This window comes from Cibotium barometz, chromosome 60, assembly GCF_041138505.1.
Source record: "Cibotium barometz isolate CiBa-2024 chromosome 60, ASM4113850v1, whole genome shotgun sequence".
Lineage (NCBI taxonomy): Eukaryota > Viridiplantae > Streptophyta > Polypodiopsida > Cyatheales > Cibotiaceae > Cibotium > Cibotium barometz.
In genome coordinates this window covers 12,752,673-12,772,205 of record NC_141105.1, presented here as the reverse complement: position 1 = coordinate 12,772,205, position 19,533 = coordinate 12,752,673, and the positions used below count along the sequence as shown (strand labels likewise).

At 43.0% G+C, this 19,533-nt stretch overlaps 1 protein-coding gene across 1 annotated transcript in view; it reads right to left on the bottom strand.

Moving 5' to 3' along the window:
* Nucleotides 1-17,451: 17,451 nt before the first annotated feature.
* LOC147604999 (phosphatidylinositol 4-phosphate 5-kinase 9-like) overlaps nt 17,452-19,533 on the bottom strand; it is a 37,184-nt gene continuing 35,102 nt past the window's right edge. Inside the window, exons 7-8 of the mRNA XM_086794394.1 lie at nt 18,239-18,374; nt 17,452-18,020 (exon numbers count right to left, since the gene is read on the bottom strand). Of these exons, the coding sequence (XP_086650520.1) occupies nt 17,732-18,020; nt 18,239-18,374 (425 nt within the window). The 3' untranslated portion in view covers nt 17,452-17,731. The remainder of the gene's footprint in view (nt 18,021-18,238; nt 18,375-19,533) is intronic.

The following is a 19,533-nucleotide window of genomic DNA, read 5'->3' as shown; positions in this document are numbered from 1 at the left end:
TGAGGTCGTTTCGGGCTCCGTTTTTGCATTTCAAGTTCTGCACAGGTGTTTTCGTCATTTTTTGCAGAAATTTCGACAGTGTAGTTTTCTGCAAAACAGGCATACGTACTCTATTGTGGACCATGCTACATAGCACGAGTTGTTTTCTATTCAGTTTTTGCTTCATTACAGGTAGCTTTTGCATCAGTTTTAGTCAGTGGCCATGGCTGATAACAACAATGATGTATTTCGCATGTTGTCTGCTGAAGACAAACTGGATGGAGACAGCAACTACCCACTTTGGGCATACATGATGCAACATGTTTTGGTTGCAAAAGGAGTGTGGAACATTGTGCAGGGTATGGATGTACGTCCAGGTTCTGTGGATGTAGGATCTGTTGAGGATGTTGCAGGTTCTAGCAGCTCTAATGTTGGTGCTGTTTTACCCACTGCTGAACAAGCTCGTTGGGATGGTAAAGATGTGCAGGCTCATGCCTTGATTGCACTTTCTGTCAAACGTAACATCACCCCACATATTCGTTCAGCTAAAACAGCAAAACAGGCTTGGGATATTCTAGCTGGTTTGTATGCAGGTCGTAACAAGGCAAAAATCGCTTACCTGCGTAAAGAGCTAGAATTGAAGATTATGCAAGAAGATGATGACATGAATGTTTTTCTTGCTGAGATTAAAGATCTCAAAGAACAGTTGATTTCTGCAGGTGAGATTATTCCTGATCATTCTCTTGTGCAGACTGTTCTTGATGCTTTACCTGAGACATATCAGATTTTTGCTTCCACGTGGAGACTTCTTAATGAGGACAGACCTGATGCTGTCAAGTATGATACTTTAGTCAACAAGCTCTTGTAAGAAGCGCAGTAGTTCAGGCAAAACAGGGCCAGGCAGCGTGCAGTTGATCAAGCATTTATTGCTGCCCAGCAGCAGAGAAGAAGTGGTAAGGCAGCCCCTTCCACTATTTCTTCTCCTATTAGTAGGTCTGCAACTTCTTCTCCTTCCACAGGTAGCAACAATAAGTCTGAGAAGGCTCTTGATAAAGGCAAGAAAAAGACCATGTGCAACTATTGTAAGGCAAATGATCATGTCATTAAGAATCGCCCTAAGCTAAAGGCTAAAGAGGCAAAGAAGAAAGAGTCAAATGCAGCCACAATAGCGGATGCTTCTACAAATGCAGATTCTGCAAATGTTGTGCAGGATACAGAATGGGCGTTTAGGTGTATTGCCAGTATGACCCATTTGTACATGATGCATGTTTGGTAGTTTCTGTTGACTCTCATGTATGGTATTTTGACAGTGGTGCTACAAAGCACATTACCTCGCATCGTGATATGTTCACTTCTCTTGAGGCTATCCCTAATGGAAATACTGTCACATGTGCCAATAATGCTTCTTACCCAGTGAAGGGCATTGGTAAAATTATGCTTACTGCTACAAATGGCAATGCTTTCACACTTTCAGATGCTTTGTATATGCCAGGGATAAAGAAGAATCTATTGTCTGTCTCTGCGCTTGCTAGACTTGGACTTGTAGTCAAATTTGTGGATGATAGATGTACTGTTCATGATTTGACTTGTGGTGATACAATTATTGTATCTGGCACCTTGTTTCGTGGGCTTTATAGGCTCAATTCTTATGACAAGTGTGTGGAAGATTTAGCAAATGCAGTTTCTGATGAAAAGGCAGTTTCAGATGCAAAACTATGGCATGCTCATTTTGGTCATCTGAACTTTGCTAGTTTGTTGCGTTTGCAGAAATTTGATATGGTTGCTTCATTGCCCCCTCTTGAGGCACCATTGAAACATGTTTGTGAAGGCTGTATTTTGGGCAAAATGCAGCGTTCTGCTTTTCCAAAGGATGGTTCTGTGCCGGCCACTCGCAAATTGTAGCTTGTACATAGTGATGTATGTGGGCCTATGCAAACTCCGTCATTTGGTAAATACTTGTACTTCGTGACTTTGATTGATGATTACTCAAGGCATGCATGGGTATATCCAAAGTCAGAAGTGTTTTTGTGCTTCAAACAGTTTATGCTTATGGTTGAAAATGTATCCAATTGTACTGTGGACACCCTCCGTTCTGATCGAGGGGGGGAGTACATGTCTAAAGAGTTTGATGCATTTCTGGCTAGTCGTGGGATAAAACACCAATGTACAGTGCCATATACCCCTCAGCAAAATGGTGTTGCTGAGAGGAAGAACAGGTCACTTATGGAGATGGCACGATGTATGGTCAAGAGCCAAGCTCATTTATGTATGCATTACGACATTCAGTTTGCAGTCTCACAGGTGAGCAGGTTTATGCATAGCCCAGGGTCTCAGCATTGGAAGGAAGTTAAACGCATCTTTCGCTACTTGAGTGGCACCATACATCTTGGGTTGTTTTATCCCAAGGGGGGATCGTTGCCACCAGATTTACATGCTTTTTCGGACTCAGATTGGGCTGGTTGCTATGACACAAGAGTGTCCACAAGTGGTTTTTGTTTCATGCTCGGTAGCTCATGCATATCTTGGTTGAGCAAGAAGCAACCTACTGTAGCCACTTCTAGTTGTGAAGCTGAGTACAGGGCAGCTTTCACAGCTACGGTTGAGTGTGTGTGGCTCAGACGGCTTATGGCTGACTTGGGTGTTGAACAGGAGTCTGCCACCTCTATCTTCACTGACAGTCAGAGCGCATTGGCAGTTGCGAGAAACCCAGTTTTTCATGCTCGCACAAAGCACATTGAGGTGCATTATCACTATGTCAGGGAGAGACTCTCAGCAGGAGAGATCAGCTTGGCCTATGTGCCAACACAGGACAACCTCGCCGATCTTTTCACAAAGGCGCTTCCTCGTGAGAAGTTTGAAGCTTTCCGTAAAGCTTTGGGCTTGCTCCCCTTTGTGGATTGATCTACTTCGGGCATGGCACTCCCCTATACATGAGTGCCAACTCTCGTTCACACCATCACTCCCAGGGGGGATTTGTTGCCATATATATAGGCAGTGATGTGTGTGAACACACTTAGGACCGTCGGGGCACTTTTTCCCTTTTTAGAAGGTTTTTTCCTCCGGCTTGTATATACACCCATCCTTCTAGGGCTAACTTATCTTTTGTACATTGACACAATCTAATACACTGTGTGTTGTGTGCATTCTTGCTTCTTCTTCTCCAAGCTTTGTGTGCTTTCCTACAACCCTAATTCCAACAAAAGCCGGGGGCAGCAGACCCTCATGTGAGCATCATCTTTGGTTCATATTATCTTATCATATAACCAAGGATTAAATTTAGAATGTTCCTCTCACCGCCCTCCTTGGCTTCCTGCTTCCTCTTAGCAGCTTTGCCACCTGTTGTGTTCTCCAATAAACTGTTTTTTTTGCTTTCCTTGGCCTCCTGCTCTTTGCTTATCAACTGCTTTCTTTAGCCTTCTGCACTCTGCTTTGCTGCGTTCTTTTAGCTACCCTTGCTTTTCTGCCCTCATCACCGTGGCTGCTCTCTTGTGAATCCTTTACTCTGCTTTCAGCTCCAAACTCTAATTTGGGGCTTTTAGCTGTCTCTAATCCCCTCTTCATAGCTACCCTTGTTGTCTTGATGCCCTGTTGTGCCCACATTCGATGGCCCTCACACGAGCAAATTTAGGTCTACGATGTGAACGTATCCATCCAACTTTTGAGGCTCCAGATTGCACCCTGTTAAAAGCTCCATCATTAAGCTTGCTAAGGCTTTCCAAACCCTTCCATTTGTTGCAATTTTACTAATCCCTTCACAAGATTCACTCTTGGCTTAATCCAAGGCTACTAGCCATCCAAATCTCCCCATTGAGCTCACAACTTGCATGCTCCTCCTCTTTGCATGCTGAACCTTTAAGGTGCTTTTCACATGGTCTCTCAAATGAAACCATAGGTGCAAAAAACTATTGTGGCATTGCTTCCACACAACTTGCTCCTCTTTGTTGAGAAAACTAACCAGCACTACCCCTTTTTGGGTGCTCAAACATGGGCTTCATTCCTTGCCCACACTACGTGTCCCTTACTTGGACAAGCTTGCACCTTCTCATGCTCTTTGCCTAAGTGCAAGAGCCATGGGATCCACTCATCCCATCACATAGCAACCCTTCCAACTTGAGCAAATCCATGCTCTTTGCCTAAGTGCAAGAGCCATGGGATCCACTCATCCCATCACATACCTACCCTTCCAACTTGAGCAAATCCATGCTCAACCAAAAAACTGAAATGAGGCAAAACAAATCACAAAATACCTTCACAAATCTTTGTTGGCAGCTTCTTGATGACAGAAATCTCCATCTCCAACTCCATTTGCATCTTCCCTTGATGCAAATCTTCTCTTTGTTGCAAAACTCCATTTGCAACTCTCTTGGGCAGCTTCTTTGATGTTTCATAAAGACTCCATAGCCTTCATAATGCTGAAATCTCCATTTTCAGCTTCCATGATGATGAGCATGTTAGAATTTGTGGTGCTTATGCTAGATCAAGTGTGTGGAGGAGAGGGACTCACAAAATACAAGAACAATATCTTGCTTATTAAGTTGCTCAAATACAACTAGGCTTCTTACTCCATACAAAATGCCTCCTAGCTTCACCTTTAAATAGGTGAGCTAGTGGACCTTAAGTCCCTTCACACACACATCCTTCTCCTACCCTTTTACATGACCTTAGTCTTTTAATACCCTCCCTCAATACCAACTATGAAAGAATTGAAATAGGTGATATTGGACATAGGTTGCCTTTATAACATTAGGCGTACAAGGATGTCATGGTGGTGTGGTTATCTAGGATTTACAACTATGTTCCTAGAGCCTTAGAGGCTAATACAATGATGCCATCTAAGTCCTTATTTAATGTCGATGAAGATGTACACCTCAATGATGGTGCACCCCACTCTTTGTGCTTGCTTGACTTCTTGTAGTTGACATGCTTTAGACATACATGTCATTGCTTCCACATGCTTTCCACCTTGACCATTCTCACACAATGATCAAAACAAGGCTACCACCCTTGCTTAAGTGGTTTGCTTATAGATGTTCCTTCAACATGCTTGATGCTTCCTTGAATACCATACCTCCTCCATGGGCAATGAGGGCCTTCCTTCTTAGGGTAATGGTTATGAGGTAGATTTATATGGGAAAGGGAACGGGAGGGTCTTACCACTTGCCTTATAGATTGGTCAAGGGCAGTGTCTACTGCACAATTACAACAAAAGCTTTTGTGCATGTTGGTTACATGATACCCATTAGGATTTGAAGGTACAAGCTTAATGAAATTTTCAACCTCTTTGGCTTATGGGATGAAGACAATGGCTTATGGTTGCACCATTTCTCCTTGAAAGCTTGCCAAGGTAAGCATAGAAGCGGGTTGACGCGATGAAGACTTATAATGTGGCACTTATGGTGTGTGCCCGCCGACCTCCAATGTTGATGAAGAAGATCCTCCTTAGTGTTAAAGACCTCCTCCTTTGATGGTTAAGACCACACTAGTGTTAAGCAACACTTTGTTTGATGATTAAGATCACATTAGTGTTTAAAAAATACAATTAGTGCTTAAGAGCACATTTCTAACATCTAATGACACTTGTATTGGTGAATGATTAGATTCACCATTAATGTTTAATAACACTCTTAGTGTTTAAAAACACTTTGGAATAACTCCCCTTTGCTGGATTAGAAGCTTCATTAGTGTTAATCAATAGTATTAGTGCTCATAATAAGCACACTTTGAAAAGCTTTGAGAACTTGAAGATGATGAGGAAGCTTGATGACGATGAATGAGACTTATGAATGCCTCATGTGGTTGGCCACCACCGCTTCAAAATCAAGAGTAAGATCAGCAACAAGCCCTCACAAGATCACTTAAGTGATTAGGGCAAAGAGAGGAGGATTAGAGCAAGAAAAAAAAGGAATTTTGAAGCTTTAATGGAGAGCTTCAATGGAGTTGAGGGAGTCAACCCTGGTTTTCCTGTTGTAGCAGACAAATGGAGCAGCCATTGGGGCTCAAATTAGGACTATAGCTCCTTCACACATTGGGCTTCAAAAGCCCTAAAGCTATGCAGCCTATAATCAGCTGTAGGCAACGAATTCTTGTACGACCACTGCTACGCAACAGAAACTGCACCGGGCTGAACCAGTAAGAATGCCGCAGTGGAGAGGAGATGAATCCACTGATTGGCTGTACGAATATGTGCGCCTACGCCTCTTCTTCACTTCCCTTGATGAAAGCTCGCCGCCGAGATACTGCCTCCATGAGTAGCTAGAGGTAGTGCCTCCATGAGTAGCTAGAGGTCCTCCACCAGCAGGGGGTTCAGCTCCACAAAGGAGAAGATAAGAAAAAATAAAGATTTTGTCCTATTCTACACCACAAATGTGACCTACTCAACCAAAGCTCTAGATACCATGTTAGAATTCATGGTGCTTATGCTAGATCAAGTGTGTGGAGGAGAGGGACTCACAAAATACAAGAACAATATCTTGCTTATTAAGTTGCTCAAATACAACGAGGCTTCTTGCTCCATACAAAATGCCTCCTAGCTTCACCTTTAAATAGGTGAGCTAGTGGACCTTAAGTCCCTTCACACACACACCCTTCTCCTATCCTTTTACATGACCTTAGTCTTTTAATAGAGCAAGCTTTCCATGTTGCAAAAATCCCATTTGTAACTCTCTTGGACAGCTTCTGTGCAATCTCCTTGTTGCAAATCTCCTCTCAAATCCTCAAAATGCAAATCCAAATGATAATATGAGTGTGGATAAAAAAAATTTCATAATAACTGAAAATAATGCTTAATCAAATAACTCATAACCAAGAAAAACTATACATAAATAATCACCATGACCAAGAGCCCACCCAAGCTCTGATACCATGTTAACAATCCAAAAATGGGATTGATCATGGTGATAGACATAAATTAAGCAACATAATTAAGGTGGATTAAACCACACTAAAAACTCCATGAGAGAGAGAGAGAGAGAGAGAGAGAGAGAGATTGCACACTCAACACCGAGCTCTATTCTGTTGCATATTTCAAGTGATTCATACAATGATATAGGCCTTCTAGTCTTATCCCACTTTACATGTCATCATCCTTGTGGCACTCCCTTTTCCACTTCTTTTGGTCAACACTCACACACCATACAATAATACATGTGGCATTCTTACCTTGCCACAATATCTTACACCTCTAGGGTGCTTTCCCACATACACACAACACCATGATTACATCTCTCAACAAGAAGACCATCTAGCGATGTGGCCAGCCTTGATTAACACCAAGGCTAGCCACAATGTTTTATTTTGGGAGATGTGGACCTCGCTAGGCCACCCTCCCCTCACACCATACGTTGATTATCATGGTAAACAATTCCCAATACATGTCTGTCAATTATTTTGAAGCGGGGTTTCTTATTGGATATAAACTTACATCATGCAAGTTTTATGACCCCCGTATAGGTAGCATGAGATTATCCGCAAAAGGGAATGGGCCACCTATTGCATCCTCAGCGGGCAGAAGGACCGCAACACTCGAGCTCCCCTTCGGAATGGTGAACGAGGTCATCCTGAACCTATCAACATCCCAAGCCTCCTCATCCATTTACAGGCCCCTCAGGTGACCTCTAACACTACACAACATTCTCGCCTCACTGCGTGTTAGCCACCCCCTCCAACCCTATGGGCGAACCAAAAACTCACCAATAGACAAGAAGACCACCCCCCAAACCTCAACCTCGGCAATCCTTCAGCTAGGTCACTAAGAATGAATGGGTACCCAACCCTGGCTAGCTAGGGAAAGCACACCACCCAAAGACCTAGCTACCACCACGACAACGAGAGGAGATCTACCAAGCAGGTGCCCTATGCCATAGACTTCTACCCGAACCCCAAGCCCTATTGGATCCCCAAGGCTTCTATGAAAGACACCCGGTCCTTTGGGTCCCAAAAACCTTGCCGTGCTCACACAAACCCGGAAGCCAAAAAGATACATCAACGGCATCTCAATACCCAATACCATCCAAGAAGTCTACGCTTCATTGGATTCCAACAAAATTACTAGAACAAGGATTCTACGAAGGGAACCCTGATATCTAGGTGCCGAAATCGAGGAAAATCGTGCCCCGAACTCCTACAAATGCACCCTTGAATTTCAAATCCAAGTGGGTGTGGAGACCCAAGGTCATGCCTCCAACACCCCCCCCAAGCGGACGTGCATGCCAGGCGGAAGAAGCCATGGTCATGCTACCAAGCCCATGCATAGTGATTGCAAAGCTGAGATAATTTCAAATTCTAATGAGCCACCCAAAGTGCCAAGTGTTCCATTGTGCCCTACAGCTCCACCCCAATACCATAGGAATCCCCACGATCCCATGACACCCCCATGCGCCTCGCCAGTTGGAAGGCCAAAGTTCAGACAAGGGCACTAGCCAAGCTAACCATGGTGGCATCCAAGCTTTCTTCATGGATGGGCAAGCAATTCTCCCCCCATCACCCGTTGTGCTCCAACGTGGCATCCAAGCATTCGTCATGGATGGGCAAGCAATTCTCCAACCTCACCAGCTGTGAACGTGCACACAGTAAGCCTCAAACACTAAGCCCATGTGTACATATGTAACTTAGTCTCCTCCTCGGTCAAGTGTACAATCACGACTTTCACCAAGAATGATTTAAAAAATCCAAAAATATAACAAGAAACATTCAAAAAAACTAAAAACGAGCTCATTTACACCCACCTTTATGCCCGCCCATGCAAATTTGCACCCACTTGCACAGCATATCAACACACACACCACGTGCATGTGCAACAAGTAGATTTGCACATGCCCCCACCTGTGCACACGCGACCTGCCCGCATGCTTACGCATACAATGTCCCCACCCCTCTCAAAACGTTACCCCCCGCCCCTCTTTCGATCCCCCTCCCTTCAACCAAAAGATAATGGCCCCTCCCCTTGCCTTTTACTTCTCCTTTTTTTATTTATTTTTTTTTTCTTTTCACTTTTTTGTTTATTTCAAAACAATGATGAAAAAAAAGCGTACCCTACCTCCCCTTGCCTTATTAATTTTTCTTTTTTCTTTTTAATGGGCCCCTTGCTTTTTTAGAATTTTTCTTTCTTCTTTCTTATTTAAAAAACCCTCTTTTTATTTATTTACTCTTGTTATATTTATTTTATTTCTTTTATTTGAAATATTTTTTCTCTCCCTTCTTTTTCTATTTTCTTTTTTATTTCTATTTTGTTTTTATTTATATTTTATTTTTTATTTCTTTCTTGTTTTATTTTATTTCTATTTAAAAGGAGATTTTTTTTCCTCTTTTTATGTTAACCCCCCCTTCTTTTTTTTTCTTTTTTTACTTTTCTTTTTTTATTATTTTATTTTGTTTAAAAAAACTTTTTCTTTTTTATTGGCATTTATTGAATTTATTTTAAAAACCCTTACTTTCTTTTTTTCTTTTCATTTATTCAATTTTTAAAAAAAACATATATTTGTTACCGGCCCGCCCATTCACTTGGCACAGAGCTCAAGTTGACATTGTGCTCAGCGCACATGGCTTCCTCAAGTCTACTGTAATCTCCATGGCTTTGGTGGCCTGGGGTTGAGAGCAAGACAAGAGTGCAAAACACGTGTGTGTGTGTGTGTGTGTGTGTGTGTGTGTGTGTGTGTGAGAGATCATGGTTTGCACGCTTATCTTCTTTTATAAACGAAAAGGAATAGAGTGTGTGTACATGTGTGTGTCTGTGTGTGTAGGGAGAGAGAGAAAGCGTGATATTTTCTTTACTCTCAAGGCTAATAACTACTCATGCTCACGCAGTATTGACTTTCGTCTATAGCGTCTCACAATGATGGTATTATGCATTTTATCTTGAGGCTCTATACAAAGAGAATGGCAGAGACAAAGAGACTCTATGTGCTCCTTAATAAAACCGTCTTTCAAGCACATGTGCACATGTTTAGGGATGCCATATTTGAGCGAAAAGTGTTGTTGTGAAGTAGACCAAGGTTCAAGCTTTTGAAGGGCCAAAAAGAGACCAACCTCCTTTTGCCACTGGTAGTTAGGTACATATGTCCAGACATCACTTCCTGCCTTGTGGTCCACCATCCAAGCACTTGCCTTTCATCGATCACATCCAAGGACTACTAGCCTTCCATCCGTGCTTGGCATGCTGAGATTTATGAAGATGTCACCACATAATCCTCCATCTTACCCAATCAAATGGACATCCTAATCATGATCCATGGAGACCAAAAGGGTGATCTTTACATAATGTGGTGGTTCAATCAACCATGCTCTACATCTTTTCCATGCACCCAAAGGGTGATCTTCACATAATGTGGTGGTTCAATCAACCATGCTCTACATCTCCCTCCATGGCATAAAATTTTCCTACATCAATGCCAATCAAGCGAGGTAGAGACACCCAAAAGGTCAAAGCAATGTATGCCCATGGTCAAAATTGTCTAGCACTCCAAAATTTCACCCCTAAGCTCTAAAATTATTCCCTTCCTCCCGTCGACATCATCATGCTTCAAGCAAGCCGGCAAATAGCCACCAACTTTTCAACAAGAGGCTCAAAAAGCACCTAGATCCATTCAGCCATGTCACACAAGCCACCCACCAATCGCAGCTTACCAATATACCTACTGAAAAGATGCAAGGGAGAAGAGAGCTTGAGCTCTAGCAAGCACACACACACTCACAAAACCATAAAAGAGAGCACACAAGGTGAAAGGCTGAAAATTTTCTTCTTCTTCACTCAACACACCATATGCAAAGATAAGAGTACACACATATGAAAGGTACTCAACCAAATACATACTAGGGTTCTCTATAGTGTGAACCCAACTAAATGAGCTGGCGTTATAACTATGTCAATCTCTAGAATGACTGTCACACAGCCTGTCATCCCATTGGCCGCATATCACCCATGATCTCACCAACCATGCCAGTGATGTAAGTGTGGGATCTATCTCCCAGGCGGGTCATCAATGTCCACCGCCTCACTAGATGAGCTCGATATTTCAACACTCCCCCTCGAGCTCAACTCCATCTCATGTACACCAAGTGAAGCCCTAAATCTGTGGAGCTTCTCTGTAACCAATGCTTTGGCGAAGATGTCAGCTACCTGATCCTGTGTGCTGACATAATAGACCCAAATCTGCAAGTAGCTTCTTCAACCAAGCTACCTCACATGCTGCCATAGCAGCACCTCTGTACTGGATAGAGCAACCGTAGGCTGCTTCTTGCTGCTCCAAGTCACAGCAGCACTCCCCAAAGAAAACATGAAGCCACTAGTAGATCTTCTATCTGAGATACTACCAGCCCAATCAGCATCTGTGTACCCATGTACACATATCTCTGTCCCAGTTTCATAAAATAGTCCACAATGCAAAGTAGACCTCACATACCTCAGTATGCGTCTCAATGCATTCAAATGCGGCTTCCGAGGAACCTGCATAAACTGACTCACCAACCCAACAGCATAGCTCAAATCCGGTCTGGTGATCGTCATGTAGATCAAGCTTCCTACTATGCACCTATACATAGTAAGATCCTCCAAAATCTCTCCTGATTCTGCACTCAACTTGCCATTCTGATCCAATGACACTGAGATAGGCTTACAGCCTGTCATACCATACTTGGACAACATGTCCAAGCCATACTGTCTCAGCAGTAATCCGATACCATGTGGTGACCTAATCACCTCAATGCCCAAGAAATATCTGAGCTCTCCCAAATCCTCCATCTCAAACTTCTGTCTAAGCAAGACCTTTACATCAAAGATCTCTGCATCATGGTCCCCCGTAATGATCAAGTCATCTACATAGATGACAACAAGCACAACCCCTCTATCACCATGTCTCACATACAATGAGAAATCTGCATTGGCTACATGAAAGCCAATAGTGACAAGATATTCAGAAATCTTGTCAGACCATGCTTTTGGTGCTTGTTTTAAGCCATACAAGGTTTTCTTCAACCTACAAACATGCTCGGGGTGACTCACATTCTCGTAACCAGGTGGCTGCAACATATACACCTCTTCCTGCAAATCCCCATGCAAGAATGCATTCTTTACATCCATCTGATGTAAAGACCATTTCTTTGACGCAGCCACTACTATCACAACTCTCACTGTTGCCATCTTGACAACTGGGCTGAAAGTTTCCTCATAATCAATGCCATATGTCTGCGCATATCCTTTGGCTACCAATCTAGCCTTGTACCTGCTTATGCTTCCATCACTGTTATGTTTTACTTTGTACACCCACTTGCATCCAATGGCTTTCTTGCCTTCAGGCAATTGCACTAAATCCCAAGTCTCATTTCCATATAGTGCATCCATCTCCTCATCCATAACTTTCTCCCAACACACATTTCCAACAGCCTCATCAATGCATGTGGGCTCTACATCCTGCACAACCTTTGCCATGTATGCATAGTGATGTGCCACATAACCATCATAGGTAAACCTCTGCACAGGATTCTTCACTCTTCCAGATCTTTGCAGCTTTGCATTCATGGCTTCCATAGCCTTCTTTACACCAGGAGTTCTCATAGTTGGTATCCCAAGCTCCTCATCAAGGCTCATCTCTAAGCCACTAGACTCCATCAACATGAGAATGCCCTGCAGAAATGTCAGGCATACTAAGGGGCTCAACCACTTTCTCTTTGCCTTTATGTGATGTACTAATCACATTTGCAGGACTATTATTATGACGCAGCCTGCCACTCCATGGTCTATCAACTGAACCACTTGATGAGAACTCTCCTGGTCCACTCAAAGACTGTGATTGCTGACTTGCATTCTGTGCAACCACATTTCCACTCACATCAGCCCCAATAGCTTCTTTTTGAACAGCATACCAGTTGCTCATCTCATCAAAAACAATATCCCTGCTTACCCTCAACTCACGTGTAGCGGGGTTATAACACCTGTATCCCTTTTGCTCAAGGGAATATCCAATAAACACACATTTTTCAGCTTTTGGATCCAGCTTAGTTCTCAGCTCATCTAGCACATACACATATGCAATGCATCCAAAAACTTTAGATGAGACAAATCAGGTTTTCTGCCAGTAAACCTCTCCTCTGGAGTTACATCATGTATGGCTGCAGTTGGAGTCGTGTTCATGATGTAAACTGCTGTAGAAATAGCCTCAGCCCAATCGCTATGCGGCATATTCTTCTCTTCCATCAATGCTCGCGCAATCTCAGCAATGTGCCTGTTTTTCCGCTCAACAACTCCATTTTGCTGCGGAGTGTATCTGCATGTAAATTTGCTTTTCAACCATAACTCTGAAATTCTAAAAGTGAGTGAACACCTCACCCTTCTCCTTCATGAAGTATACCCACACTTTCCTTGTGTGGTCATCAATAAATGTCACATAATACCTGCAGCCTCCCATAGACATGGTCTTCGTAGGACCCCATACATCTGAATGCACAACATCTAGTGTATTTCTGCTCACATATCTGTTACGTGGAAATACATGCTTTGTTTGCTTTCCAAATTGGCATGCTTCACATATTTTCTGCATACCTTCAACTTTAAGCTTTGGTAGCCCTGTCACAATTCCTTTAGTCTGCATAGACTTCATTCTCTGCACATTCACATGTCCAATTCTTTTATGCCAAATGTCTATGTCTGCAATAATTCCTGAACCATTTGCAAACATCGCAGCGCTCAATTCAGGCATTTTTACATTCAACGTAAACATTCTGTCCACTCTGTTGCCTTTTGCAGCCAACCTACACTTGTCTTTAAAGTCTTCAACATAACAACCATCAGGGTTAAACCGAACCTGCAAACCCTGCTCAATCATCTGGCCAACTGAAACCAGATTCTTTGTTATGTTCGGAACATGAAGTACATCTGCAAGGTACTTCACTTTGCCATCCTGCATAGACAATGGCACATCTCCAACATGGGCAATTGGATGAGCAGTGTCATCCCCTATTTCCACAAAACCTGGTCTTTCAAGGTTCTTCATCTCCTTGAACCACTCCCCATGACTTGTCATGTGGTTCGAAGCACCTGAATCAACGTACCAACATCATCTTTATGTGGTGCTTCAACATTTTCAGACATGACATTAACGACATGCTGCATAACAAACAACCTTTCATTATCCTCATTGTTTCTGCTCGAGGATGCATAGTTGTTTTGCTGCAATTTTTCATTTTGCATGTCAGCCTGCTTCTTATAGCAATCTGCCTGTACATGTCCAGGCTTACCACAATAAAAGCATCCACGTGTATCATTATACTACCTTTGTCAATTTTCACGACCTCTTTGACTCCCCCTGCCTCTGAATTGACCTCTTCCACACCTGCGTGTTGTGAATTTTGGGACTATTGTTGCTGCTGCTACTGGCCATAATTCTAATTACCTGTTCGGCCACCTCCTTGACCGCGTCGACGGCCTCCTCTACCTCGTCCTCTTCCTGAACTTGTGTAGAAGGCCTGTTGCTCTGAACTGTTTTTGTTTTGTGAAGACTGTTGGTCTTCACCCAAGCTCTTCTCTTCTATAATCAACAGACACCAAATCTGTAAAATTGAGAATGTTTTCCCGAGTCTGAATAGACGTCTTGAACGCCTTGTATTGTGACCCGAGACCACGTAGACAAACTTCCACCTTATCATCATCATCTATTGAAACACCAATAAATGCAAGGGATTCCACAATACCCTTTATCTTCAATGCATAGTCATTCAAAGACACTCTTTTTTTCTATAGTATAAAGTTCATTCTTCAACTGTATCTTTCGTGCCTTGGTATTTGTTTCATAGAGTTTTATCAAGGTGTCCCACGTCTCCTTGGGAGACTTTGTATGTGTCCAATCATGGTGTCCTCTATACTCATAGAGAGCCAATACATAACTTTTTTGACTCCTTGGTTCCAATCCTTGAACTCTTTCACATTTGCAACAGTCGGATTGATCTCCGATATCTCCGGTGCCTCTTCATGCTCACCTTCTATGTAGTCCCAATAACCCTTTCCCATCAGGAAATTCGTCAACCTGAACCTCCAAGCATGAAAGTTGTTCTTATCAAACTTCTCAACAACAATCTGATATTTGACATCTTGCCAGACACACAAATTTACCAAAAACAGCACTCTAGTTTGTCCTGCACAAACTACTGTATTTTCTGCAACGGTACTGTAGTACACTCAAATGTCACAACCAATGACCTCAATGTGCATACATACACCCAATGGCAACTGTTGACCTCCTTGCAGCACACACAGTCTGCACAACCAATCTGTCTTCCTGCAGTTCTTAAAATAGAGTTCTGCAGAGAATCGATGACTTACCTGCAATGCTTGAAATCGCCTGCTTTCTGAAAAACGGAGGTCCTGACGCGCCCGAAACGCGTTTTCGACCCAAAAAATGACGTCCGATATAAGACAGTATAGTTGCCCTATAGTTTTACTCCCGCGAAGAAAGCTCCTCAATCAAAGATCGTTTGCCGGTGCCTCCCGTAGAGCTCTCGACAAGGGTGTAGTCACCAACATAAATACGAAAGAGTAGTTAAAGCTCTTACCCTCGTACCGCTTCCTGTGCTTCTCTTGCTTGCAGCTCAGCTCTTAGCATGAACCAAGCTCTGATACCATAAAAAGATGCAGGGAAAAAGAGAGCTTGAGCTCTTGCAAGCACACACACACTCACAAAACCCTAAAAGAGAGCACACAAGGTGAGAGGCTGAAAATCTTCTTCTTCTTCACTCAACACTCAACACCCATATGCAAAGATAAGAGTACACACATATGAAAGGTACTCAACCAAATACATACTAGGATTCTGTATAGTGTGAACCCAACTAAATGAGCTGGCGCTATAACTATGCCAGTCTCTAGAATGGCTGTCACACAGCCTGTCATCCCACTAGCCACATATCACCCATGATCTCACCAACCATGCCAATGATGTAAGTGTGAGACCTATCCCCCAGGCGGATCATCAGTGTCCACCGTCTCACTAGATGAGCTCGATATTTCAACACCTACCATACTAGGTGTCCTAAATTCTTCAATTCTCATGGACCACCCAACCTCATCAACACCTGCCTAATCGGCCAATCTTGTTACACATCAACCACCAATTTTCCATCTCAAACCATGTGTAAGAGCGAAAGAAAGCACTCAAATAAGTGTTGAAGAAAGCAAAGAGTTATGAGTTTTCACTAGATGAATCTTCTACACGAGGACCCAACTTTTTCCCAATGCCCATGCACACCACCTACAATATATCCATTGGCCCTAGATGTTATAGACACATAGGCACTATTTGTTCAAGAAACGTCGTTGAGCCTAATCACTCAGGATAGCTATTCAAGTATAATTCTGGATGGGAAGACCATGGCAAGTGATGCAAGCCTGGCCCATGGTATGACCCATTGCCTAGGCCTTCCCCAAATCAATTGGAACCTTGTGTGGCATCGTATTTAGCCATACAGGTCATCTGATCCACACTGCCTCTATCCCAAGTGCTCAATAAATGTCAAATCCTTTTAGCCACGGAGACCGCCCAACTCCATTGCAGCTATGGACATAGCCATGTGCAAAGTCCGATGCCATGCCCCAAACAAATAATAATCTTGAGTCTCCAAGAAAAGGGAAGTCCAATAAATGTCACAGAAAGCAACAAAGAGAGTCAAAGAAAGCAGTTGAGTGGAGAAGTCTGTGTTGAATAAGTGTACACATGGGCACACTTTCCAGGCTGGTCTTTGGAAAACAAGAGTGCCGGTGGGGGTAGAGGATGATTGGCTTGGACAGAAGCCATGATGCCAATCAAAGGACAAGCGACACGGTAAAAAAATTTCTCTATGTTGACACAGACGAAGAAGTTGGAGAAACGGGGGTTGAAAGAAGTTTTATTCAAGACCATTGAGAAAGCTCTGAAAATTCTTAAGGGGGACGGAAGCACCAACTGGAGCAGGATGCACTTCAGGCCTTTCGTTTACAGGTTACAGCAGCAGCTCACACACACAGGGGCAGCACACTACACCCATCAGCTCTGAGTGAATTCGAAAAGCTCTCAGCAGCCCAGGCACCAGAGGGGCAGCAGCCATAGATGCAGGTGTGGCAAACGGCGATGGTGAGGCAGATTGTGCACGGGTGTAAAGCTGCTGGACAGATGGCGAAGGTGAGCTAGGAAGCCCACCATTTCTAATTTTCCTTACAAGTTTGAATGCTCAATTTCAAAAAAAAGTTCAAGTTGCAACAAACCTTATTTAAAAAAGTAGAGAGAGAGAGAGTACTTTTGACGTCAAGGATTATTTTTAGTCACAATTGGAAGCTTTCAATATTAATCTTTAATTCCATAATCTGTAACTCTTCAAACAATCAAGTGCCATTGCAAGGTCCAAAGATGATGCTGGAAGGATGATGCAAGGATGAAAATAAGCTATCAATGTGTTCTCGTATGCATATACTGATTCAACATGTAACATGTGGCATGATATTGTGTGCATATGTGATGCTTGAGAGTTTATGAACATTTGAGAAGCACAAAAACAAGCTTGTTACAAGAGTGTCCAAGTGTGGAGTGCTCCATGGACAGGTAATATGCTCTTGTTTTTTTTTTTTGCCTGTTACTCATACATAGAATACACTCTTTAGCTGCAGAAATCAAAAAAGCCACCCAACATGAACCTCAAGGTGAGACTGAGGTGTTCGCATAAATCCCAAGAGGCAGTATAATATAATAAAGTTCATCAAATATTGGAAAGACTACCACCAACTTGGGTCCAGGAAGTACTATAAGACGTTTTCAGGGAACACCTTTCGTAGAAACTCTTGAAACCTCTGAGAGTAAAGCTGTGGATCCACAACAGATATTGAGACAGAATCGAACTGCAATGCCTTGTAGGCATGCTCCAGTTTCTTTACCACGTTATACTCTTGCAGGATATCAATTATGCCTAAGCATAGAACCACATCATATGTCTCACTAAAGACATCATCCTCCAAGATTGTATCTTTACCAGCCACAAGGGGCCTCCGATCTGCCCTCGCTGGCATGTTCACTCCTAATTGAATCCGTAGTCTATAAAAAGGAAAAAGAAAAATTAATCTCCTTTCTATCCATCAAACCCCATAATAAATATCATAGGAGTTAGCTTAGCTATCAAAATCACCTTACACTTGCAACTGACAAATTAAACTTGAAATGCATGGCAATTAAAAAGAGAGCCTTGAAGCATACGTAAGGGTACACATATGATGATTTAACACCCATAAATTGGCTGGGAAATATTGACTCACCTTGCAGCTCCTGCAAGTAGGTCTACTTGTTCATCCCCCGCAGCTGCTGCACGCAGAGAACTACCACGAATGTGGGAGCCTTGGGTACTGTCGTTTGGTTCATGAGCCACCAGCACCAGACCTTCCGGATAAGTTCCTAAAGACACAAAAACCCTTGCACTGAACAAGAGAGAAAGATATCATAGGGCCCCAGTTCATGTGATAGATTTGGAGCCCACTGTTGATGACGCTGATTATAAATGAGCAAATTGGCTTGCTATGAAGCAACATTAACAACCTTGTCTCCTTTGAATGTAATATGATGAACTAATGTAGTTTCACACACTACCTTGGGTTGTCCACAAATAAAAACAACTTCCAGGAACTATGCTGGAAGTACTGGTACATGACCTCATGCTGATGCTTCTGCTTCCGCACTACACAAGTACTGCAATCAATCTGAACCTGTCTATGGTCTGGGGAAAATGGTAACCGAAACTTACGAGCAAAGCCTCATGGGACACTATTACTCACACAGGGCTGCCCCAACACAAGGGGCCTAGGCATAGTGGATCCAAAGATCCAGGGCAGGGCCCTGTTATATGCAAACTTCTAGTCCTGGCCTTTCGCCAAGAGAGGAACCCTCAAAAGGCCTTCCTTGGCACCATGGTTGCAAATTGCATTGTCAAACTTGGCTGCCCTTGGACTCCAGGTTACAGATGGATATTCACATCCGCTGAGCTCCACAGTGAGGCTTCCTCCGGTCCCCCACTGGCACACAGCCTCCACCCATTGTGGACCAAACTCTTACCAGCCCTGTTCTAGAACCCACCCAGCATTGAGGAAGCTAGACTGTGGAAACCATTGATTTGGGAAGAATCCTAGTGCCTTTGCCCATTGGACATCAGGTGGATATCCACTGCTACATCTCATGAGGGCCTTGGGACTCTGTTTTTTCAACATTGTCTTTTGGCTCCTGGCTAATCTTCACACACCATACACCAGAGCAGCAAAGGCATTGTGCTTAGAGAATGTGCAGTATCAGGGACAATATCCTCACCATGGCATCACAATTTCTTGAGAGTGAAAGGAAATAACCCTCCATTGGTTTTTGTTTTTATTTTTATTTTTACCCCCCCTCTCTGTTTTTTATTATTTATTTACTGATTTATTATGATTTTTAACTATAATATGTATGTGTGTGTGTGTGTGTGTGTGTGTGTGTGTGTGTGTGTGTGTGTGTGTGTGTGTGTGTGTGTGTGTGTGTGTGTGTGTGTGTGTGTGTGTGTGTGTGTGTGTGTGTGTGTATATATATA